At 48.7% G+C, this 26008-nt stretch overlaps 1 protein-coding gene across 2 annotated transcripts; it reads left to right on the top strand.

Moving 5' to 3' along the window:
- Positions 1-212: 212 nt before the first annotated feature.
- On the top strand, positions 213-25484 carry ANKRD54 (ankyrin repeat domain 54). Of its 2 annotated transcripts, XM_069736948.1 has the most exons (8): positions 213-448; positions 601-648; positions 8500-8598; positions 11877-11948; positions 12035-12082; positions 12173-12297; positions 21685-21792; positions 22659-25484. In XM_069736948.1, the coding sequence occupies exons 1-8, from the start codon at positions 268-270 to the stop codon at positions 22731-22733; spliced, it is 756 nt and encodes a 251-aa protein (XP_069593049.1). In that variant the 5' UTR covers positions 213-267; the 3' UTR covers positions 22734-25484. The 2 variants fall into 2 exon arrangements, with proteins under 2 accessions (XP_069593049.1, XP_069593050.1); XM_069736949.1 differs by lacking the exon at positions 601-648 and having other exon boundaries at positions 22659-22877.
- The last annotated feature ends 524 nt before the right edge of the window (positions 25485-26008 follow it).

The following is a 26008-nucleotide window of genomic DNA, read 5'->3' as shown; positions in this document are numbered from 1 at the left end:
GGGACATCCGGGAATGTACATGACTACAGCAGCTGGGTCATCGGGAAGGCTGCCCCCAGCGGATGGGCGGTGTAAGAGCAGAGGCTCAGCTGTCACACAGTATGCAAATGAGACTGACGTCACGTTTTCCTATTAGTTGTTTCTACGAAGGGTTTTCCTGTGCGTAGAATGGTGGGCGTGGCCTTTCCTCGGTGCTGATTGGCCGGGGTCGCTGGTTGTCATGGTGATTGCGGCCTAGTGGACTGACTGGCTGGATCTTGTGGAGGAATGGAGCATGAAGAGCAGGGGAAGTCCTCTGTCCCCGGCGGAGAGCTGGCGGCGGGAGTGCCCGAGCTGCTGAGGGCGCTGTGGGAAGAGCCCGAGAAGCCCCGGAGGAGTCCCGGAGGCCGCGTCAGGTCCCTCCGGCAGCATCGGTACAGGCTGTGCCCGCTGGCCAGGGAGAGCTACGGTAAGCGGCTGTCACCCTCCCTGCACTGGAGCGGCAGGCCGGAGGTCCGGGGCCGGTGTACTGTCAGCAGAGCCCGTGTGGCCGACAGCTCCTCTGTAATGTTACACTCCCGCCAACAGGTATATAACCAGGATATCATTCTCTCCTGACAGCTCTGCGCAAGTTACGGGAAGCGGCCAATGGGAATGATCTGGACACAGGTACCTCACCCATGTATATACTGTATACCGGCATCATCCCGGCGCACCGTTACCTCACCCATGTATATACTGTATACCGGCATCATCCCGGCGCACCGTTACTTCACCCATGTATATACTGTATACCGGCATCATCCCAGCGCACCGTTACTTCACCCATGTATATACTGTATACCGGCATCATCCCAGCGCACCGTTACTTCACCCATGTATATACTGTATACCGGCATCATCCCGGCGCACCGTTACCTCACCCATGTATATACTGTATACCGGCATCATCCCGGCGCACCGTTACCTCACCCATGTATATACTGTATACCGGCATCATCCCGGCGCACCGTTACTTCACCCATGTATATACTGTATACCGGCATCATCCCGGCGCACCGTTACCTCACCCATGTATATACTGTATACCGGCATCATCCCGGCGCACCGTTACCTCACCCATGTATATACTGTATACCGGCATCATCCCGGCGCACCGTTACCTCACCCATGTATATACTGTATACCGGCATCATCCCGGCGCACCGTTACTTCACCCATGTATATACTGTATACCGGCATCATCCCGGCGCACCGTTACCTCACCCATGTATATACTGTATACCGGCATCATCCCGGCGCACCGTTACTTCACCCATGTATATACTGTATACCTGCATCATCCCGGCGCACCGTTACCTCACCCATGTATATACTGTATACCTGCATCATCCCGGCGCACCGTTACTTCACCCATGTATATACTGTATACCTGCATCATCCCGGCGCACCGTTACTTCACCCATGTATATACTGTATACCTGCATCATCCCGGCGCACCGTTACTTCACCCATGTATATACTGTATACCTGCATCATCCCGGCGCACCGTTACTTCACCCATGTATATACTGTATACCTGCATCATCCCGGCGCACCGTTACTTCACCCATGTATATACTGTATACCTGCATCATCCCGGCGCACCGTTACTTCACCCATGTATATACTGTATACCTGCATCATCCCGGCGCACCGTTACTTCACCCATGTATATACTGTATACCTGCATCATCCCGGCGCACCGTTACTTCACCCATGTATATACTGTATACCTGCATCATCCCGGCGCACCGTTACTTCACCCATGTATATACTGTATACCTGCATCATCCCGGCGCACCGTTACTTCACCCATGTATATACTGTATACCTGCATCATCCCGGCGCACCGTTACTTCACCCATGTATATACTGTATACCGGCATCATCCCGGCGCACCGTTACCTCACCCATGTATATACTGTATACCTGCATCATCCCGGCGCACCGTTACTTCACCCATGTATATACTGTATACCTGCATCATCCCGGCGCACCGTTACTTCACCCGTGTATATACTGTATACCGGCATCATCCCGGCGCACCGTTACTTCACCCGTGTGTATACTGTATACCTGCATCATTCCGGCGCACCGTTACTTCACCCATGTGTATACTGTATACCTGCATCATTCCGGCGCACCGTTACTTCACCCATGTATATACTGTATACCTGCATCATCCCGGCGCACCGTTACTTCACCCATGTATATACTGTATACCTGCATCATTCCGGCGCACCGTCCGCTGCCTCCATCATTAGTCTGTGTATTATGGGCTTCTATTCCTCTGACTCCTTCCTGTGCTCCAGGCTTATTTACCACCGGGAGGAACCAGTGCAGCTGCAGAGTAGAATGACTGAACACAAGCAGGGCTCCAGAGTGACACCCATCAGATACCCATCAGAGAGCCCGGCCATGCTCCAGAGTGACACCCATCAGATACCCATGACAGCCCCGCCATGCTCCAGAGTGACACCCATCAGAGAGCCCGGCCCTGCTCCAGAGTGACACCCATCAGAGAGCCCGGCCCTGCTCCAGAGTGACACCCATCAGAGAGCCCGGCCCTGCTCCAGAGTGACACCCATCAGAGAGCCCCGCCCTGCTCCAGAGTGACACCCATCAGAGAGCCCCGCCCTGCTCCAGAGTGACACCCATCAGAGAGCCCCGCCCTGCTCCAGAGTGACACCCATCAGAGAGCCCGGCCCTGCTCCAGAGTGACACCCATCAGAGAGCCCGGCCCTGCTCCAGAGTGACACCCATCAGAGAGCCCCGCCCTGCTCCAGAGTGACACCCATCAGAGAGCCCCGCCCTGCTCCAGAGTGACACCCATCAGAGAGCCCCGCCCTGCTCCAGAGTGACACCCATCAGAGAGCCCCGCCCTGCTCCAGAGTGACACCCATCAGAGAGCCCCGCCCTGCTCCAGAGTGACACCCATCAGAGAGCCCCGCCCTGCTCCAGAGTGACACCCATCAGAGAGCCCCGCCCTGCTCCAGAGTGACACCCATCAGAGAGCCCCGCCCTGCTCCAGAGTGACACCCATCAGAGAGCCCCGCCCTGCTCCAGAGTGACACCCATCAGAGAGCCCCGCCCTGCTCCAGAGTGACACCCATCAGAGAGCCCCGCCCTGCTCCAGAGTGACACCCATCAGAGAGCCCGGCCATGCTCCAGAGTGACACCCATCAGAGAGACCCGCCCTGCTCCAGAGTGACACCCATCAGAGAGCCCCGCCCTGCTCCAGAGTGACACCCATCAGAGAGCCCCGCCATGCTCCAGAGTGACACCCATGAGAGAGCCCCGCCATGCTCCAGAGTGACACCCATCAGAGAGCCCGGCCATGCTCCAGAGTGACACCCATGAGAGAGCCCGGCCCTGCTCCAGAGTGACACCCATGAGAGAGCCCGGCCATGCTCCAGAGTGACACCCATGAGAGAGCCCGGCCATGCTCCAGAGTGACACCCATCAGAGAGCTCCGCCCTGCTCCAGAGTGACACCCATCAGAGAGCCCGGCCCTGCTCCAGAGTGACACCCATCAGAGAGCCCGGCCATGCTCCAGAGTGACACCCATCAGAGAGCCCCGCTCTGCTCCAGAGTGACACCCATGAGAGAGCCCGGCCCTGCTCCAGAGTGACACCCATGAGAGAGCCCGGCCCTGCTCCAGAGTGACACCCATGAGAGAGCCCGGCCCTGCTCCAGAGTGACACCCATAAGAGAGCCCGGCCCTGCTCCAGAGTGACACCCATGAGAGAGCCCGGCCCTGCTCCAGAGTGACACCCATGAGAGAGCCCGGCCCTGCTCCAGAGTGACACCCATGAGAGAGCCCGGCCCTGCTCCAGAGTGACACCCATGAGAGAGCCCGGCCCTGCTCCAGAGTGACACCCATGAGAGAGCCCGGCCATGCTCCAGAGTGACACCCATGAGAGAGCCCGGCCATGCTCCAGAGTGACACCCATCAGAGAGCTCCGCCCTGCTTCAGAGTGACACCCATCAGAGAGCCCAGCCATGCTCCAGAGTGACACCCATCAGAAAGCCCGGCCATGCTCCAGAGTGACACCCATCAGAGAGCCCCGCCATGCTCCAGAGTGACACCCATTAGAGGGTCCTGTATTGATGCAGTGATGCCACGTGTATATTTGTAAAAAACAAAAAAAATGAGTGATGGAAAAGGGAGTTGAATCAAATTTTTGTATGTATTTTAAACCTTTTTTTTTTTTACATCATGACAAGCATGGCGGTTTTCAGCACACCCACTTTTGCAACTCATCACCAAACCGTGATCTTGTTGATGAACCATGTGCATTAAATGCCGCTGTCAGAGATTTACAGTGCCATTGAGGATCACTATAGTTAGACACATGATGGCTGATTAACACCGCTCCTTAGCCTGCCTCATACACCGGCACCAGAAATGTCACATACAGCACTGATGCACCATATGTCTTAAAATCTGCATCACAGGTCAATGTACAAACAAGTATAAATGAGACTTCAAAAATCTCATTTACTTTGCTGGCATTTTATTCAATTGGTGTTGTGGTTTTTGATTAAAAAAAACAAACAAACAAAAACATCAAAACTCTTTCATATACAGCCAGCAGCAGATTTTGTCGCAAAAGTTTCTGCAACTGAGATGTTGCAGTACTTTCTACTACAAAATCACAACCATGATATTCACCCTTAAAAAGGCCTTTACCAAGATATTTTGCCAACTATGGTAAGAGGTTTCTCCTTTACCCAGGAACTTTTCTAAACTTGCAGGAATGTTGGCAAGTTTCAATATGTAAATAAATATATATATCATTTACCAGAAAAATTTGGTCAAACTTGTATAGGTTTATATAAGTATATATATTTTTCTGGTACATATGTAGGCAGTCCTCAAGTTACGAACATTCAACGTACGCACAACTTATAGTTATGAAAGGATTAATAAAGATATTGCCTAATTGCTTGCTGTCCCTAGGCCACCTCCCATGCCCACTGTCCAGTCCTCTTCTTTCTGCAGTCAAGCATCACATCTCTGGCCTCTTTACTAGAGGTCAGGACTTCTGTCCATCTCCAGACCTCAGAGATCACTGCACAACATAAGGTCATGGCGCGCGTCATGCATTCATGTCCTTACAACACTCAGTGACCTCCGAGCCAGGCTGTGGCTGTACGTCCTTGCCTATACACTGTGTGCAGAAGTATTAGGCAAGTTGTATTTTGATCACATGATGCTTTTTATACATGTTGTCCTACTCCAAGCTGTTCAGGCTGGAGAGCCAACTACCAATTAAGTAAATCAGGTGATGTGCATCTCTGTAATGAGGAGGTGTTGTCTAATGACATTAAAACCCTATATAAGGGCAGTCCCACACGTCCAGATAATTCCGGTACTGGAAAAATCGGTACCGGAATTATCCATGTCCGTGTGCCCGTGCGTTTCTGTGGCACATCAGTGTGGCACACGTGTGCCGCCCGTGTGCCCACTGGGTACCACACGCACTGTGCAGGAGACAGCGCTAAAGTTTCACCTTCTACTGTATGAGCGGTCACGTGGGGCCGCCGATTACAGTCATGAATATGCGGCTCCACCTCCCATATGGGTGGAGCCGCATATTCATCACTGTAAATGAGCGACCCCACGTGACCGTTCATACAGTAGAAGGTGCGGCCAGGACAGGAAGCAGCGCCAGCCAGCGAGGGAGCCGGGTGAGTATTTTAAGAACAGCGGGCGCACGGGGTGGGAGGAGGGCATGGGACATGGACCTTTATTTTAAACACGAGAAACAAAAAAAAAAAAAGGATTATTTATATCTTCTTTACAGCAAACGCTGCTGCAGAGAAGATATGAATGGCGGCTTCAGCACCAGTGGGGGGGACAGCGCTTACTGTAGCGCTGTCTCCTGCACGGCACACGGACAACGTCTGTGTGCGGTACGTGTTTTACACGGACCCATTGACTTTAATGGGTCCATGTAATCCGTGCGCTCCCACGAACACTGACATGTCTCCGTGTTTGGCACACGGAGACACGGTCCGCAAAAAATCAATGACATCTGCACAGATGCATTGATTTGAATGTGTCTACGTGTGTCAGTGGCTCCGGTACGTGAGGAAACTGTCACCTCACGTACCGGAGCCACTGATGTGTGAAACCGGCCTAAGGTGTGCCTAATTATTAGGCAACTTCCTTTCCTTTGGCAAAATGGGTCAGAAGAGAGATTTGACGGGCTCTGAAAAGTCCAAAATTGTGAGATGTCTTGCAGAGGGAGGCAGCAGTCTTGAAATTGCCAAACTTTTGAAGCGTGATCACCAAACAATCAAGCGTTTCATGGCAAATAGCCAACAGGGTCGCAAGAAGCGTGTTGGGCAAAAAAGGCACAAAATAACTGCCCATGAATTGAGGAAAATCAACCGTGAAGCTGCAAAGATGCCATTTGCCACCAGTTGTGCCATATTTCAGAGCTGCCACGTTACTGGAGTAACAAAAAGCACAAGGTGTGCAGTACTCAGGGACATGGCAAAGGTAAGGAAGGCTGAAAAACGACCACCTTTGAACAAGAAACATAAGCTAAAACGTCAAGACTGGGCCAATAAATATCTTAAGACTGACTTATCAAAGGTTTTATGGACTGATGAAATGAGAGTGACTCTTGATGGGCCGGATGGATGAGCCAGGGGCTGGATCAGTAAAGGGCAGAGAGCTCCAGTCCGACTCAGACGCCAGCAAGGTGGAGGTGGGGTACTGGTATGGGCTGCTATCATCAAAGATGAACTTGTGGGACCTTTTCGGGTTGAGGATAGAGAGAAGCTCAACTCCCAGACCTACTGCCAGTTTCTGGAAGACAACTTCTTCAAGCAGTGGTACAGGAAGAAGTCGGTATCACTCAAGAAAAACATGATTTTCATGCAGGACAATGCTCCATCACATGCCTCCAACTACTCCACAGCGTGGCTGGCCAGTAAAGGTATCAAAGAAGAAAAAATAATGACATGGCCCCCTTGTTCACCTGATCAGAACCCCATAGAGAACCTGTGGTCCCTCATAAAATGTGAGATCTACAGGGAGGGAAAACAGTCCACCTCTCGGAACAGTGTCTGGAGGCTGTGGTGGCTGCTGCACGCAATGTTGATCGTAAACAGATCAAGCAACTGACAGAATCTATGGATGGAGGCTGCTGAGTGTCGTCATAAAGAAAGGGGGCTATATTTTCACTTAGTTTTTGGGGTTTTGTTTTTGCATGCCAGAAATGTTTATTTATACATTTTGTGCAGTGATATTGGTTTACCTGGTGAAAATAAAGTGAGATGGGAATATGTTTGGTTTTTATTAAAGGGAACCTGTCACCCCCAAAATGTAAGGTGAGCTAAGCCCACCGGCATCAGGGACTTATCTATAGCATTCTGTAATGCTGTAGATAAGCCCCCAATGTATCCTAAACAATGCGAAAAAGAGGTTAGATTATACTCACCCAGGGGTGGTCCGGTCCGGCGCCTCCCATCTTCATCAGATGACGTCCTCTTCTTGTCTTCACGCTGCGGCTCCGGCATACTTTGTTTGCCCTGTTGAGGGAAGAGCAAAGTACTGCAGTGCGCAGGCTCCGGGAAAGGTCAGAGAGGCCTGCGCACTGCGATCTGGACCGCCCCTGGGGTGAGTATAATCTAACCTCTTTTTCTCATCGTTTAGGATACATTGGGGGTTTATCTACAGCATTCCAGAATGCTGTAGATAAGCCCCTGATGCCGATGGGCTTAGCTTACCCTCCATTTTGGGGGTGACAGGTTCCCTTTAAGTTGCCTAATAATTCTGCACAGTAATAGTTACCTGCACAAACCGATATCCTCCTAAGATAGCCAAATCTAAAAATAACCCACTCCAACTTCCAAAACTATTAAGCTTTGATATTTGAGTCTTTTGGGTTGATTGAGAACACAGTTGTTGATCAATAATAAAAATAATCCTCTAAAATACAACTTGCCTAATAATTCTGCACACAGTGTAGTGAGGAGGCCAGAGATGCGGCAGATCATGGTGGATAGAAAAGTACCGGACAGCGGGGCGGCTGGAGAACTCAGTGATCAGCTGATTATTGAGGTTTTTATGCCAGCCATATTCCAACTTTATATACAAATTCGGGTTATGAACAAACCTACAGAAGTGATCTAGTTCCTAACCTTGCAACTGTCTGTCACTACAATTAGAGTTTTGGGGAGGGCAAATAATGAGCACAAACACCATTTTTAGGGAGATAAAAAGGTTTTCTCTCAGGCTGTAATGTAGTAAAGTGTTATTTATTAGAATTATCCGCTCTAAACATTTTCTGTGAATATTTATACCTGCTTAGGAGCGTTTAATGGCAACGTGTGTGGTGGCACAACCCCTTTAAGTGTTTAAGTGTTTATATATTTTTTTTAATAATGGCTCAGGTTATTACAAATTTTTATCAGATACAACATAAAGGATGTGTTTTTTTTTTTTTTTTTTTTCTCCAGTACAACGCCTACTAGATGAAGGAGCAGATCCTTGTGCAGCCGATGACAAGGGGCGGACAGCATTGCACTTTGCGTCTTGCAATGGGAATGATAAAATTGGTATGGGATGTGTCCGTATGTGTAGCGTATAGCTTTATGTGTATGGAAGTATAAATACTGGTATAGAATCTAAGAGGAAGATGCTCACAGCAAGGCACACAGATGAAAAAAATGTCCTCCCCTAAACACTTTTTGTTTGCTTGCTCTAAACGCCTTGTGTCTTGGGTAGATATAATTTATAAAGATAACATAGTTGTGGAGGAAATGCACAGCTTACTGCCTCACCGTAAAGGAACCAGAAGATGGAAAACATTGCATTGCGTCCATTTTTTCATTTCTACGGTGTTTAATTTGGCTATAAGGATATGTGCACACGTTAAAGGGGTTGTCCGGTCTAAAATGAGAAGTCTGCAGTTACTGAGCTGGGAACAGCGGTGAGATATACGATGTCCATATACCCGGGCAGAGCCCGTCTATTAGCCTTGGCATGGCTCCATACAAGGTTATACGCCCGTACCGATGCGGGTCATGGTGCATACGCCAGGGCTATGGATTCAGTAATCCAAACCTCCGACTCCACAGCACTGGTCACTACTGAGCATGTGCATAAAGTGCAGCACAGATTTATCCCCACTCCATCTCCACAGCACTGGTCACTACTGAGTATGTACATAAAGTGCAGCACAGATTCATCTCCACTACAACCCCACAGCACTGGTCACTACTGAGCATGTACATAAAGTGCAGCACAGATTCATCTCCACTACAACCCCACAGCACTGGTCACTACGAGCATGTACATAAAGTGCAGCACAGATTCTTCTCCACTACGACCCCACAGCACTGGTCACTACTGATCATGTACATAAAGTGCAGCACAGATTCATCGCCACTACGACCCCACAGCACTGGTCACTACTGAGCATGTACATAATGTGCAGCACAGATTCATCTCGGGATCCTTAGATCAGGAACAGAACAGACATTTATAGGACATTTCAAAACTTTCCCAAATTCTTATGAAAACATTTACAGAACATCTTGCACTGAACTACTGAACCCAATTTATTATATATTTAAGGAGTTGGTGCATTTTATACCGACTCCACAGCCCTGATATACACCATGTGAGATAGGGCTCACAAATGGGTTGGGGAATACTTGCTTGGCAACGGGATAAATGCACACGGGCACGGGTTTTAACACAAAACAGTCTATCCGGTTTATTCAGGTATCATAAACCGCAACCACGAACAGTTCCTTACATCACTTCATATACGGCTTCATCGCACAGACACTAAACATGCTGGACCTTACTTTGTCCAGTTGCCATGGGTGACCGCATGCCACACAGTTCATTAGTTCATGGAACACAATAAGCACCAAGAGTCTGTGGAGGTACCTTACGGGAGCTCCTGCTCCACCCGCTGACTCCTCATCAGTCCTTGTTCCCAGGGAAGCAGCCATATGGGGATCACCAACTTGCCTGGCAGGCACTCATGAGTCAGTTCCAGACCCACTGAAGGACGGTAGCTTCCCCAACACAGTAGCCATCACCGGCTCTGCAGATCCATGGCCTCTCTATGCGCTCTTCAGGACGTCCGTCCCCACTTGGCACCGTTCAACACACAGGCCAGCAGGTCCCAAAGCCACCCCACGTGCTAGTCAGGGATTTAGCACTCCCAACACATAGGCTTCCAGGACCTACAAGACAGACTATTCAGGTCCAAACACTCTCCACTGCAGAGCCCATGTGACCACACCATGGCCACATTATGTACCTGTAACCGCTCCCATAGATGGGAGGTGTGTGGTTAGCCAGACCCGCCCAGCTCTTCGACTAACCCTGCAAGCCTCCCTTTACAACTATACAAATACTAATGGGACTACAGGTCAAATACAACAATACTACAGGCTTACAGCGCAGACTCCTTCTGCGACACCGGCCATTTACAATCATGCCGGACACTGTTTCATTATCACCATTACACATACGCCTCCATGCGTATCCTGAGGCGCACATACGGAACCCCCTATGTTATGATCAGGTAATTCAGAACCACAATGGACATTGAAGTTCAGAGCACACAAAGTGACCTGACAATTACCAAAAACAAAGGACGAGCTCTGAGATGTGGGAACTCTGCTGACCGCAATCCCTAATCCTATCACACCACACTAGAGGTAGCCGTGGATTGCGCCTAACGCTCCCTATGCAACTCGGCACAGCCTGAGAAACTAACTAGCCCTGAAGATAGAAAAATAAGCCTACCTTGCCTCAGAGAAATTCCCCAAAGGAAAAGGCAGCCCCCCACATATAATGACTGTGAGTAAGATGAAAATACAAACACAGAGATGAAATAGATTTAGCAAAGTGAGGCCCGACTTACTGAATAGACCGAGGATAGGAAAGATAGCTTTGCGGTCAACACAAAAACCTACAAACAACCACGCAGAGGGCGCAAAAAGACCCTCCGCACCGACTAACGGTACGGAGGTGCTCCCTCTGCGTCTCAGAGCTTCCAGCAAGCAAGAAAAACCAATAAAGCAAGCTGGACAGAAAAAATAGCAAGCAAAAATAACACAAGCAAAACTTAGCTTATGCAGGATAGACAGGCCACAGGAACGATCCAGGAGGAAGCAAGACCAATACTAGAACATTGACTGGAGGCCAGGATCAAAGCACCAGGTGGAGTTAAATAGAGCAGCACCTAACGACTTAACCTCATCACCTGAGGAAGGAAACTCAGAAGCCGCAGTACCACTCTCATCCACCAAAGGAAGCTCATAGACAGAACCAGCCGAAGTACCACTCTCGACCACAGGAGGGAGCCTGGCCACAGAATTCACAACACCCCTAGCTGCAGCATGGGTCACTGCATCACAACCCTTGCCGATGCATATGTTTCATCTTGAAAAAAAAAATCTGTAGTGAACTTTAACATTAGCCATAACCAATCCAGTGTCTATGGACCATTAGGAACAAAAGGAGTTTAGCACTTCCTGACTCTCATTATTAAGATCCAAACTTGAATGTAACTTCAAATATCTTATTCAAAGATAATAAAATGTATCTAAGCATACATCCAAGCTTGGACCTTAATAATGCTGGATACATTGAAAGCTCCTTCTCGTGTTCCTGTACATATGATTGTACCAGCAATCCCACAAGAGTGATCAATAAGGGGTGATATATACTATCACTCCTAAGGTGGGCAGATGATGACCCCCTATAGCCCGATGAAGGTTTATTTGACTACTTCACAAGGTTGCATCCCGTCGTCTTTCCTTTTTATTTCAGTATTACACTAATATTTCCTCTTCTCATATTATTTCAGTGCATTTGCTCTTGGACCACGGTGCCGATCCAAATCAGAGAGATGGGTTGGGGAACACCCCATTACACTTGGGTAGGTGTTTTATTAGAGTTTTCTCCATTTTTCCTACATTGGTTAACATTACATTGTATGAGCTGTACATTTTATTATTTTTCTAGCTGCCTGCACGAGTCATGTTCCAGTAATTACAACCCTTTTACGGGGTGGTAAGAATCTTATTCATTCTTTGGAAAAAAAAATCATATACATTATATTTATTATTTAATTTTGAAAATGTTTTTTTTTTTTCTCTTAAGGAGCCAGAGTAGATGCTTTAGACCGTGCAGGCCGGACCCCTCTTCATTTAGCGAAGTCTAAGCTAAACATATTGCAAGATGGAAAGTCCCAGACTTTGGAATCGCTGCGGCTTGAGGTGAAACAGGTAAGAGCCCGGGAACTATAACTTTCTTTTACATATAGACTGATTCAAAGATCACTTGGGACACAAAAAATGGCATCTATTGCTGCCAGGTCCTATTTTTCTGGCCATATAGCTGTAGGAGGCCTTGTTTTTTTGCGGGACGCATTGTACTTTGGAATTAAGCCATTCATTTTATTATGTAATGCACTGAAAAACAGGGAGAAAAATTCCCAAGAGCGTTGAAATTGCAAAAAAGTGCAATTTTACAATCGTTTTTTTTATTTACCATGTTTATTATATGGTAAAGCTGACCTGGCGAATATGATTCTCCTAGTCAGTACGAGTATGCAGATACCAAGCATGTATAGTTGTTTCTGTGTTTTTATTTAGGTGGTGAAAAGAAATTTAGACATTTGTTGAAAACATTTTTTTTGTTGCCATTTTCTGAGACTCGTAACATATTCATTTTTCAGGATCTGGGGCTAGGTGAGGGCTTATTTTATGTACCATCAGCTGACATTTTTATTCATACCTTTTGGGGGTAGATACAATGTTTTGATTTCCTTTTATTGCAGTGTTAGGGCCCCCCCAAAAAAAACGTAATTCTAGCAATATTTTTTTTTCGCGTTACGTGATTTACCTATGAGATTAATTTATATTTTGATAGAACTGATATTTATGAACACAGCAATAACAAATATATGTATATACAGGTGCTTCTCACAAAATTAGAATATCATCAAAAAGTTAATTTATTTCAGTTCTTCAGTACAAAAAGTGAAACTCCTATATTATATAGTTATTACACACAGAGTGATCTATTTCAAGTGTTTATTTCTGTTAATGTTGATGATTATGGCGTACAGCCAATGAAAACCCAAAAGTCATTATCTCAGTAAATTAGAAAACTTTATAACAACAGCTTGAAAAATAATTTTAAAATTTGAAATGTTGGCCTACTGAAGTGTATGTTCAGTAACTGCACTCAATACTTGGTCTGGGCTCCTTTTGCATCAATTACTGCATCAATGCGGAGTGGCATGGAGGCGATCAGCCTGTGGTACTGCTGAGAGGTTATGGAAGCCCAGGTTGCTTTGATAGCAGCCTTCAGCTGATCTACATTCTTGGGTCTGGTGTCTCTCATCTTCCTCTTGAAAACACTCCATAGATTCTCTATGGGGTTAAGGTCAGGCGAGTTTGCTGCCAATCAAGCACAGTGACACTGTTGTTTGCAAACCAGGTATTGGTACTTTTGGCAGTGTGGAGAAGTGCCATAAAATTTCCTGGTAGACGGCTGCGCTGACTTAGGTCTTGATGCAACACAGTGGACCTACACCAGCAGATGACATGGCTCCGCAAACCATCACTGATTGTGGAAACTTCACAGTAGACCTCCAGAAGCTTGGATTGTGGCCACTACACTCTTCATCCAGACTCTGGGACGTTGAGTTCCAACTGAAATGCAAAATTTAGTTCCATCTGAAAACAACACCTTGGACCACTGAGCAACAGTCCAGTTCTTTTTCTCCTTGGCCCAGGTAAGACGCTTCTGGCGTTGTCTATTGGTCATGAGTGGCTTTACACAAGGAATGCAACACTTGTAGCCCATGTCCTGGATATGTCTGTGTGTGGTGGCTCTTGAAGCCATGACTCCAGCAGCAGTCCGTTCCTTGTGAATCTCCCCCAAATTTTTGAATGGCCTTTTCTTAACAATCCTTTCAAGGCTGAGGTTATCCCAGTTGCTTGTGCACCTTTTTCTACTACACTTTTTCCTTCCGCTCAACTTTCCATTAATATGCTTGGATACAGCACTTTGTGAACAGTCAGTTCACAGACCTTTTGTGGCTTACTCTCCTAGTGGAGTGTGTCAGTGACTGTCTTCTGGACATCTGTCAAGTCAGCAGTCTTCCCCATGATTGTGGAGCTACTGATACAGACTAAGGGACATTTGTAGACGCTTAGGAAGCCTTTGCAGGTGTTTTTTGTTAATTATTCTAATTTACTGAGATAATGACTTTTGGGTTTTCATTGGCTGAAAGCCATAATCATCAACATTAACAGAAATAAACACTTGAAATAGATCACTCTGTTTGTAATGACTCTATCTAATATAGGAGTTTCACTTTTTTTTATTGAAGAAACGAAATAAATTAACTTTTTGATGATATTCTAATATTGTGAGAAGCACCTGTAAATTGTTTCCACTTGCCAAAGTATTTAGAAATTAGTTTTTTTTTCTGCCTCTAATCTCTCTATGTATAGTAGGTTTTTCAATTTTGAAATGAAATTTTGGGATCTAAGGTCTCCGCCAAGATCCCAACAGCATTCTTATGGCCAACAGGATTATCATATGTACCAGGGGGAATTGAGGGTGGGTGCTTCTTTTCTTTGGCCTACTCTTTTGGCCAATAGCGGAATAATATAATAAGGGGGTTGGGACTTAAATTTCCATATGTTGTCAATGCAATTTAGAACTGGCCCCCAGAAGTTAGGCAGTATTGGGTATGTCCAAATACTGTGTGCTGGCGCCATGTTGCCCTCGTGCTGCTGGAACCACAGCCGAAGTTCTTTTTGCTTTTGATCTTCTGCGCAGCTGATATCGTTCCGGAGTCTGAGGAGGTTTTTTCGCTCTGGTCTGCTGGGATATCGGGAGCTCAGAGAGACCTACATGATCAGAACCAGAAACCTTATTTGTTGTTTTATTTCACTTTATCCTCCTGAGTGCCGAGTTTTCATTGATCTACTCTTATGGATTGTATTCAGTCACCAACCTATGCACACCAGAGAGCCGTATATCATCAGTACTCCGGTTCCTGTATGGTCCACAGTCTGATGATGGCTGTTATCTGGCTTCTGGATTGCAAAGATTTTGATCTGGTAAATCTGGGCATGGAGACATTAGTATGGGGGTATTCATGTTGTGCAGTCATTGTGCATTATTGTGCAGTCTCAGCTTGGATCAGACTTTTTCACACGTTCCATAACTTTTATTGCATTATTCCAGTACTTGGGTATGGGGGTATCGGTTTCAGATATTTTCAAAAGTTTTTTCTCTATCGCCTTTCATTGGGGGACACAGGAACCATGGGTGTATGCTGCTGCCACTAGGAGGCTGACACTATGCAAATAAAAAAGTTAGCTCCTCCTCTGCAGTGTACACCCTACCGACAGGAAGTAGGATATTCAGTTTAGCTTAGTGTCAGTAGGAGGTGGACACGGGTCTTTCATTAGACCCATATCTACCTCAATGTGCGTCGTTTTCTTTCAGGTTTTCCGGAGGGATACAGGGTGAACAGTCACACCTGTACTCCCACAATGCGGACTATGAGTACGGCGTGTACTGCCACCCCGTATCCTCATAGATCCCTCTCCAGGACCAAGATCCTAGCACACAAGCGTGCTTAGAAGTCCGGTCCTGGCTCCGTCCCCCACCCACTCGCCCACCAGAGCCTGTCGGTTGGAGGAGACGAGGACGTCCAGCTCCACGGACGTCTGATATCTTCACGAGGTTAGTAACGGACGGCGTGGGATGTTTAGGTGAGTATTCCCTTCCCACCAATCCCCCTAACCTTCGGTCTCTCTTCAAAGACAGTCATGGGGGGTCCCTGATTCCCTGGGCGATCGTTGGACGTCTCTTTATTGGAAAGTTTTCCACACTGCGGCACATTTTTGCTCTGTGCGGCGCCCTGTAGGCAACCGCGCTGCCTTTTCTGCGGCTGCACTTTCCCCCTGACCTGGCGGTTTGCGCTGCAGCTGCGCCGCTTCTCCATGCTTGGCGGCCACACCTCTACAGGCAGCGGCACTGCCTTGTCTGCGGCCGTACCTTTGTCCCATGCAGCGCAGCCCCTACAGGCAGCCGTGCCGTTTTTCTCCGGCGGCCGCACAGTGTTCTCCGGCGGCCGTACAGTGTTCTCCGGCGGCCGCACAGTGTTCTCCGGCGGCCGTACAGTGTTCTCCGGCGGCCGTACAGTGTTCTCCGGCGGCCGCACAGTGTTCTCCGGCGGCCGCACAGGGTTCTCCGGCGGCCGCACAGGGTTCTCCGGCGGCCGCACAGGGTTCTCCGGCGGCCGCACAGCGTTCTCCGGCGGCCGCACAGCGTTCTCCGGCGGCCGCACCGTTTTCCGGTCCTGTGGCCCTCTCCGGCGCCCACCAGCTTCTAATTTAGGTCCCGGCTTCTCCCGGGGCCTACTCTCGGCCGTGACTCCGCCCACTTCCTGAGTTCTCGGGCGGGCTTTTTTCCCGCCCGTCTGTCTCAACAAGCTCCGCCCCCCCCGCACCATCTTGGTGCTCCTGGCCAGGCAATTAACCCTGCCCACCACCTCCATATTCTCGATCCAGGAACGCCTTATTCCCCCCGAAAGTACGTGAATACCGGCGTCCTCCTCACTTGCGGTCGCCTCAGCCCCACAGCTGGTCCCGGACAGGAGAGTTCCAGAGGTCTGCTCCTTCTGCCTGCACCCCTGCCTTTAAGGACCACTGAAGCGCATCACCTGCCGTGAGTAGCTCTGCTCTGCAGTCTGACACTCTCCTCCGCCCTTCTGTCCCCTAACCTTCTGGTCTCCGCTATGTCAGTCCTTCAGCAACCCGATTGTTCCCACCGCCCAGGATCCCCCGGCCGATCCGCCCGAGAGTGATACCCCATCCCAGGCTGGGCCTCCTCTCTGTCTCAATCGGTGGCCAATTTAACACGGGTGTCTCAAACCCTGGTGTCCGTGCTGGATCGGTTACCCCTGCAGACCCCCGCAGTAGCCACCGGGTCACAGGAAGCTCCGTCTGAGCCCTCCAAGGCTAGCTGCAAAGGTCCAGACAGGAATGCCAGTCTGAGTCCTCTTCTCGCTCCATCTCGCCACTCGGTCCTCCTCTGCGGTCGGCGTCCTCCCGATCCTCCTCCCCTGAGTCAGGCGAGGCTTTCTCTGATGCGCCTTCGGAGGATTATTTGGGGCCGGATTCGAACCAAATCGCTAACATGAGGGATATGGTTCAAAGCCTCTTTGGAGCGACCAATCAGACCTGTGGCATCAAAGATTCCTCTACGAAACCCGCAGATCAGGCGGTTTCGTTTAGACGGTCTAAACTACCTCCCAAGGTATTTGCTCCTCATCCTGAATTCAAGGAGCCTCTGTCCAGAGAAAGAGCGAATTCGACCAGACGTTCTCAAAGAGACAAGCGTCTTGGAGTCTCATATCTCTTTCCTCCGGATCTCATTGCCAACCGGAATGAGAGGCGTTAGAGAACGACCTCTCCCCCTGTGGATCCGTCGGCTGCTAGACTTGCCACCACCACAGTCCTTACGCTGTCCGGTGGGCGGCTCTGAAAGATTCCATCGATGGGATCATGGAATCCTTCGTGAAGTCGGCTTTCAAAACTGCCGCATCATCCCAATGCCCGGCTTTGGCTTCCACTTGGGTTTCGAAGTCTGTATCCGAGGGGCTAAACAACTCCGTTGGGGCATTCAAGCTGGAGCTCCATCAGCCCGGCTGGCGGAACTTGCCTCCCAGATTACTCGCGCCGGGGAATAATTTGTTCCCTGGACGTCGCGTCTTCTGCCGCACAGGCGCCCAGTAATGTTGTTGCCAGCCGTCGCACTGTTTGGCTCAAGAGTCATCGAAGAAGTCCCTTACGAGCCTGCCTTTTCAAGGTTCACGTCCTTTCGGTTCCAAGCTGGACCAAATTATTAAGGACGCCACTGGCGGCACCAGTCCCCTTCTCCAGACCTCGCCTACTTCCCCTTAGGCGGCTACTTCGGTCTTTTAGACCTTTTTCGTAGTTTCGCGGCATTAGATTCCTCTTCGCAGAGGCCACAGGCACGTTAAGAGAAGGTATTCTTCGACTCACTCTTTCCTGGCGTGCCCGCTACTCCTAAGGTGGATTCTCCAGGTCCAGGACTGGAAGTTTCACCTAGGCATGACCCACGACTAGACCCCAGCCCGTTTCTCAGGCTGGGCAACCGTCTCCTGTTCCTCAGGGACATCTGGGTCTCCTCAGTAGAGGACGCATGGGCCAGGGCACTTGTATCCTCTAGATACAAAATCTTCATTTCACGGTCCTGGGATCGTTTTCTTTACAGCCATTGTTTCCCTCCTTAAATCCGGGGTAATCGTTCCCGTCCTAGAACAGGAACGGTTCAACGGTTCACAGGCTTCTCTTCGAATCTTTCTGTACTGACAGAGGACAACAAGGTTCGTTCCAGTTCGGATCTCAATTTGCTGAACAGGAAGTTTCGTCGGAGACACTTCAGGATGATATTCCCTCGTTCAGTAATCACTTCCATGGAGGCTCAGGAATTTCGGTTTCAGGCTCCCGAAAGTCTATCCATCTTTCCCAACATTCTAACCGTTGCGGGTGGCTCGTCAACAGGAAGAAGTTCCGTCTTGTTCAGCGCCTCGTATCTCCGGGCATGTTCTTCGACACTTGTCGGACCAGAGTCTTCCTTCCCGAAGACAGGATATCCCTCCTTTGTCAGGAAGTTCGCTTGCTCCAGGGTTCTCAGCTCCCCTTTTTTTCCCGATGGGCCTTAAAGGCCCTAAGGAGGTTGGTTGCAACATCGGAAGCAATTTTCCCTTCGCCCGTTTCATTCGAGACTTCTTCAGCAGGCTATTCTATCACAGGGGGCAGGTCTGTCTTCTCCCTGCATCGTCCGATCCGGCTTTCTCCCGGGTCAAATGGTTCCTCGACTGATGGCCGAGGTCACTTCTCTTATCCCAGAGCAGATCCTTCACAGCATATCCTTCCTTCCAGTTCCCTGGCAGGTGGTGACGACAGATGCCAGTCCGCTCGGCGGAGGCGCGGGGCTTTGTCTCCTGTTCTTTCAGGGTTGTTGGTCGGCGCAGGAGCCCTCTTTGCCGATCAATGTCCTCGAGTTCCGGATCATCTCTCTGTCTTTCCTTCATTGGGTAAGGATTCTCAGCAGCCTGCCAATTCGAATCCAGACAGACAATGACACAGCAGTGGCATATGTCTACCACCAGGGGTGGACTCGGCGTTCGCTGGCCTCGGCCGAGATTCCAGGATCCTCCTTTGGACAGAGGCGCAACGGTCCTGGTGAGCTCCGCAGTGCATGTCCCTGGCGTGGACATTTAGGCCGCCGACTTCCTCGGCCGCGAGGGCCTCGCGGCACGGGAATGGTGCTTCAGGAGGTTTCCTATCGGATTGCTCTTCGATGGGGGACTCCAGAGGTGGACCTCATGGCGTCCCGATTGAACAGGAGGTCCCTCGGGTCGGCCCAGGGTCCCGTGATCCTCTCACAGTGGTGTTGTCACTCTGGCCATTCCCCGGTCGCAGTTCGGGCTCCCCTATCGGTTCCCACGCCTTCCCTTGCTTTCCAAGCTGTTGAAAAAGATCAAGGCTGGATGGGTGCCGGTCATTCTGATCGTCCCGGATTGGCCCAGGAGGTCTCAGTTTGCAGACATCGTCAATCTTCTCGCGGACACCCCTGGTGTCTTCCAGGCGGACCCGATCTGCTGTCTCAGGGTCCGATCTGCCACCCGAATTATCGGTCGCTCAGTTTAACGGCGTGGCTGTGGACCCCACAGTTCTAAGAGCGTCCGGCCTTTCGGCCCAGATGAGTCACTCTATAATCCACGCTGGGAAGCCTTCGTCTTCTTCCAGGATCTACTATCGTACCTGGAAGGCTTACTTTCGTTGATGCGAGTCCAACCACTTTTCACCTATGTCATTTTTCCCTGCCTTCCATTTGGTTTTCCTTCAGGCAGGACTGGATTCGGGCTTCGCTCTCAGTTCCCTATAGGGCCAGGTTCCTGCGCTCTTCTTCCCTTTAAGAAGACTTTCTTCTCAGCCACAGGTTAAGACCTCCCTCCAAGTAGTCCACGCTGTCCCTCCGTACAGGGCCTCTGTGGATTCATGGGATTTAAAGGTTGGGTTGGTTGTGCTTAGGGGTTCCCCCCTTATAGCCTCTCAGGGAGTTTTCCCTGTCAGTTCTATCTCGGAAGGTGGCTTTTCTCAGGTCCATCTCTTCGATCCGCCGCGTTTTTGAGTTGGCGGCCTTTTCTTGCCGACCTCCTTTCTTAATTTTAATCCAGGACAAGGTGGTCCCAGGCCTCTGCCTTCCTTCCTTTCTCGAGGTGGTTTTCATCTTTCCAACTCAACGAGGACATCGTTATACCTTTCCTTTTGTCCAGCTCCGACTCATCCTCTGGAGTGATCGTTGAACAGGCTGGGCCTCGTCAGGGCAGTGAGGATCTCCCTAGCTAGCACAGCCGCTTTCCGAAAGATGGATTCTCTTTTCGCCGTCCCTGATAGCGTGCGTAGAGGCCTGCCGGCTTCCAAGGCGACTATTGCTCGCTCTATCAGAACGGCAATTTTGGAAGCTTACCGGGTCAAGAACAAGAGTGCCCCCTCCTGAGATAAAGGCTCACTCTACCCGGGCAGTCGGCGCTTCCAGTGCGGTACGTCACGGGGCTTTTGCCGACGGCTTTGTAAAGCGGCAACCTGGTCTTCCATCCACACGTTTCGCCGAACTACGGCGGACTCAAGCCTGGGCAGAAGGATCCTGCAGGCAGCAGTGGTGAGTCCTTGGACCTGATGGAAGTCTGTTTTTCCCACCCCAGGGACTGCTTTGGGACGTCCCATGGTTCCTGTGTCCCCCAATGAAAGGCGATAGAGAAAACAGGATTTTTGGTTGCTTACCGTAAAATCTGTTTCTCGGAGCCTTCATTGGGGGACACAGCACCCTCCCAAGTTGAACAGCTCTGTTTACTGTTTACGTTTGAGTTCTTTGAACACTCTGAGTGTTTGAAACTGTTAATCTATGGAGCGCCGTGGAATTTGTTGGCGCTATGTAGATAAAGTTTATTATTATTATATTATTATTCTTTCTCTTTTACACGTTGCTTCTCCTACTGCTTTCTCACTAACTGAATATCCTACTTCCTGTCGGTAGGGTGTACACTGCAGAGGAGGAGCTAACTTTTTTATTTGCATAGTGTCAGCCTCCTAGTGGCAGCAGCATACACCCATGGTTCCTGTGTCCCCCAATGAAGGCTCCGAGAAACAGATTTTACGGTAAGCAACCAAAAATCCTGTTTTTTTGGTTTTGTCAATTGTCCTGACAACAAAAGGGAAAAGGTGCAGTGCACTTAGCAATGAATGAGTAGGAACGTTATCAGCCAGCAACATCTCGTGCAGACTCACCTGCAGAAAGCAAGATTTGCAATTTGGGATCCAATATGGGGCCCACATCCTAACTTTCTGCTGCAGAACCTTTAATTTGCGACAGGTCAGATCCAAGTTTCTTGAGTCGACTCAGACACTGACCTTCTCCGTGCACAGCGGGTGCTGACTGTGGTTAGATAGGAGGCCTGTCATATGAAATCCACCAGCAGGATCACATTTGATTAAATTATTTGTACTGAATTGACACTTTTTTTGTTTGTTTTATTCTATCTGTAGATTATTCAGATGTTGCGAGAATACCTGGAAAGGCTGGGTCAGCAGGAGCAGACAGAACAGCTAGACCACATCTGTTCCAGACTGCAGAGAACGAGCACCAAGGAGCAGGTGATCACTTGCACTTTATATTTGCCTTTAAAGGGATTTTCTAGGGTTTTTTTTTTGTATTATTGTTAATCAGGTTTTACTCACCTTACCCAGATCCAGCTCTTCGTTTCGGCCACTGCTGCCTTCTTTGTTGTTAGGCTGCAGCGTTGACATCTTGATTACGACAGACATGATCATTGCAGTCAATCAGTGGGCTCAGCGGCTCATGTTGTCTACATTGTCGTAGTTGTGATTTCACTCCCACAGCCAAACAGACGGGCTCTGCCGCTGGGCATGGTGTGCAGTTGGCTTTGACAGAAATGTGCCAGTGCAAGCAGGTATTACATGGCAGTGAGTAGGATTTGGAAAAATGCCAGTCATACTGTATGGTGAAAATGCCATGGTTATATCACGCGGTATTGAGGGGAATTTGTCACCAGGGGTTTGCTACCTTACTGAGAGCAGCATAATGTAGAGACAGAGACCCTGATTCCAGCGACGTGTCGCTTTGTATCAAACCTGCTACACCCAGTAAATTATCAAGAGTTTTTAGATGTAGCAGAGCTCAGAAAGCTAATCCCTGCTCACACCCCTAGTAGCTATTTGTAAATTGCCAATCAGCGCTGGGAGCAGAGTTGGACCAGAACTCGCAGAAAGTGTAGTTCCAGCAGTCATGATCTCCTGCTGATAAAACACTCATGAAACACACAGCCTAGTAAGTGACACATTGGTGAAATTGGTGTCTTGGACCCTACCGCATGCTGTCCTGAGATCATTTAGCAAAAACTTGCTGACACATTCCCTTTAAAATAATGTTATTGTATTCAGTATTAGGCTGGTCACTAATGTTGTGGTATACAATAAAGGAATTTTTCTTTCTTTTCCAGGTGGATGAGGTGACGGAGTTGCTGGCTAGCTTCACATCACTGAGTATCCAGATGCAGAACATGGAGAACAGGTAGCCGGGAGTGCAGAGTTCTCCCTGCCCGAGTAACTGCATCAGGAGTTGTTCTGTGTTATTCTTGCTCTGATGTAACCGGTCTGCCACAAGAATTGTATCGTCCTGAAATCTGACGACCACCCTGTGTACGAATTACCGCTCTAGGGCCGGGGTCACACTTGCGAGTGCAATTCGAGAAACTCTCATCAATACCCGGCACTGCCGCCGGCACTCGGACCCGAGCGTTCCGCTGCATAGAAATACATGGAGCCGCACACTCCGGTCCTGAGCGCCGGGTATTGAGGCAAGAGACTCGCGGGTGTTTCTCGCATTGCACTCGCAAGCGTGACCCCGGTCTAGAGTGGATTATCCATTGTAAAACTCCTGGAGGTCTTTCTTTCATGGTACTTTTAATGGTCCCAGTTTGCCTTTGAAGGTGATAAACATAGCTCATATGCTATTCTGACAATCATCTTCTTTTTTTCTTTTTTTTTTTTTTGAAGCCTCTTTTTGCCTGGTTTGCAGTGCTAAATATTTTCAGAATTTCTGTGGAATTCCATATTTTTTTTATCATTTTGCTATGTGATATGTCTCTTATAGAAATGTCTCTGGATTTCTGCACATCTCAGCTGTATTTTTAGGAATCTCGTCTTATTTCCCCTATCCATTAGAGCTGTAAATTATTTCCTGTCATTTGGAGGCTGCACTATGGATATAGGCCCCGTATCCAGGCAGCTGACATTAAAGGGGTTGTCTGGTGAAAATAAATGATCACCTATTTAGGCTATGTGCCCACGTTGCAGAAATGCTGTGGAAATGTCTGCAGCATTTCCGCAACTCCCTGCCGCAGGTAAAACGCATGCGGAATTCGCATGTTTTTCCCCGCAAAACACAAGCGTTTTTAGCTTGCAGAATGCTTGCTTTTTCCAAGCGATTTGAAGCATTGCTTGGAAAAGTGATTGACAGGTTGGTCACACTTTTCAAGCATAGTGCTTGACAAGTGTGACCAACTTTTTACTATTGATGCTGCCTATGCAGCATCAATAGTAAAAGATAGAATATAATTACAAAAACTAAAAAATATGGTTATTCTCACCTTCCGACGGTCCCTGATCTCCTCAGCGGCGCTCCTGATACGTTCCGTTCCCAGGGATGCTTTGCGCAAAGGACCTCTGTGATGTCGCGTGACCGTGACGTCATCTCAGGTGATTCGCGCAATGCATCCCTGGGAAAGGAAGCCGCCGGGAGGACTCCAGGGGGCCATCAGAAGGTAAGTATATCCATATTTTTTATTTTAATATTTTTTTTTTACATGAATATGGATCCCAGGGCCTGCAGGAGAGTCTCCTCTTCTCCACCCTGGGTACCATCCGCACATGAAGTGCTCACTTTACGCATGGTGGGCATAGCCTCATGCGTAAAGTGAGCGTTTCAATGCAATCCTATGGCGGCGGAATCACCGCGATTCCGCAGAAATAATGAACATGCTGCAGATTTTTCTGCTATGCAATTCCGCAGTGAGAAAAAACGCAACGTGGGCACACAGCCTTACTGGATAGGTAATAACTCACTGATCATTGGGGTCCAATTGCTGGGACCAAAACCAAATGCAGAACAGTTCATTTTTAATGCCGATGGGGCACTTCTATTGGATGATCGCACGTGGCTCCATTCCTTCTCTATGAGGCTGCAGGAAAAGGCCAAGTTCCACTCTCCTCAGCCTCACAGGGAATGAATGGAGCTGTAGTCGAGCTTGAGCGCTCACTTCTGCCCAGCAGTTGAACGCCCGCCGATCACTTATCTAGTGTAAATTTGATAACTTGTTCTCACTGGCCAACCCCTTTAAGTGATGTCTCTCAGGCTGTGTTCACACTAGCATTATCGATTCTATTACAAACAGAATCCTGACCACTATGACCAGTCGCCATTATTTTCAAAGCATCCGGAGACCCCATAGACTGCGCTATTCTTGCCACAAAACATATAGGAAACCCTGACAGCCCATAGTGCAAGTGTGAACAGGACCATACACCTGTATAAACCCGGCTAATCAGTCTCCACTGAAGTGTTCCCGAAAACTCCACGCTGTGGATGCGACAAAGAGCCGTTATGTCTGCAACTGCCTCGTCATGGAACCTAAGATTGTCTTCTCTTTATTCTGCTAATATCGCCTTAAAGGGAATCTTTCAAGACTATTTTATTAATGACATTATTCTGTCTGTATACGTGCTAGCACAATAATAAAAATAACTATCTTTTAGTCATCCAGTGTGGCAGAGGTGAAAAATTAACTCTCGAGATGCATGCAAAATAGCCTGGAAGTGCAGCGGGGGGCTGTCAGGGTACTAATAGTGCTTCAGGCTAACGTGCTCGTGGCTTCAAAGCTTGATGTCTCTTGGATTACTACATAACAGGTATTATTTTGTCGTCAGGAGGTAGTGGACCTTCATACTGAGATATCGGATAAGATCACTTCAGGGGTACCTCCCCCATACTAGAATTCAGTTTGGGCTGTTTTCTTTTCCCCAGACACTGAACTAATCTTAATTTTTTTTCTTGCTGAGCATAATGGATGACCGCAGGACGTGATATATGTTGTGCACTGTTCTGTTTATATGAATGTTTAAACATTGGGAACAATCATATCTGTGTGTTCTTTTTCTTCCTGTGAAAACATATTCATTTTTTTGTCTTGTTCTACAGTCCAGTCTGTTGTGCTGTGAAAATGACACTGTAATGTCGTTGTTTATTTTATTAAAAACAAAAAAAGAAACATCTGTCCTGTTTTCTGCACTGTCTAAAGGTTTGTGGACCACCCAATGACTTAAAATGTCGGCACGTCTGGAAGGTCCACTTGTAACCCTGCAGTGACGTTCTATAATGTCATTGTAGAGTTGGCAGATGCACAGAGACCATGGGGCTGCAGGTGCAGGGAGCCCGCCGGAAAACGGCAGGACTCCATGGATGGATCCATGTAGAGAAGGAATGCTGCCCAGGAACTGCTAGCACCTCTTCCTCCTGCCATCCTAACCATCTAGAGATTGCGGGGCGGGAGGAGGCGCGCTTCAATCCTACTAGCAGACTCGGGGTTGTTTTTTTGTGTGTTTATTTAGGAAGCTTAATTTGCCCTAAAATGGAAGAGTCAGATGGCCGGACAACTCAGACAAGGATCGCAGCGCTATGCTCAAACTGCACCCCCAAAAATTTCCTCCTACAAGATGGCGCCGCCTGCGCAATAGCAGCTATTGGATCACCGCTATATACACCAATAGCTGCTACTGCGTGGCTGCCATTTTC

Source organism: Ranitomeya imitator, chromosome 8 (genome assembly GCF_032444005.1).
Source record: "Ranitomeya imitator isolate aRanImi1 chromosome 8, aRanImi1.pri, whole genome shotgun sequence".
NCBI classification, from domain to species: Eukaryota; Metazoa; Chordata; class Amphibia; order Anura; family Dendrobatidae; genus Ranitomeya; species Ranitomeya imitator.
The sequence above is the reverse complement of the archived record's forward strand: the minus strand, read 5'-3'. Positions and strand labels throughout refer to the sequence as shown.

What these genes read in the sequence shown, in the direction of transcription:
- ANKRD54 (XM_069736948.1), top strand. Translation starts at nt 268, where the DNA reads ATGGAGCATGAAGAGCAGGGGAAGTCCTCTGTCCCCGGCGGAGAGCTG. An exon ending in TGGGAATGATCTGGACACAG is followed by an intron (nt 649 to 8,499) that starts GTACCTCACCCA and finishes TTTTTTCTCCAG; the next exon opens with TACAACGCCTACTAGATGAA. An exon ending in TACAACCCTTTTACGGGGTG is followed by an intron (nt 12,083 to 12,172) that starts GTAAGAATCTTA and finishes TTTTCTCTTAAG; the next exon opens with GAGCCAGAGTAGATGCTTTA.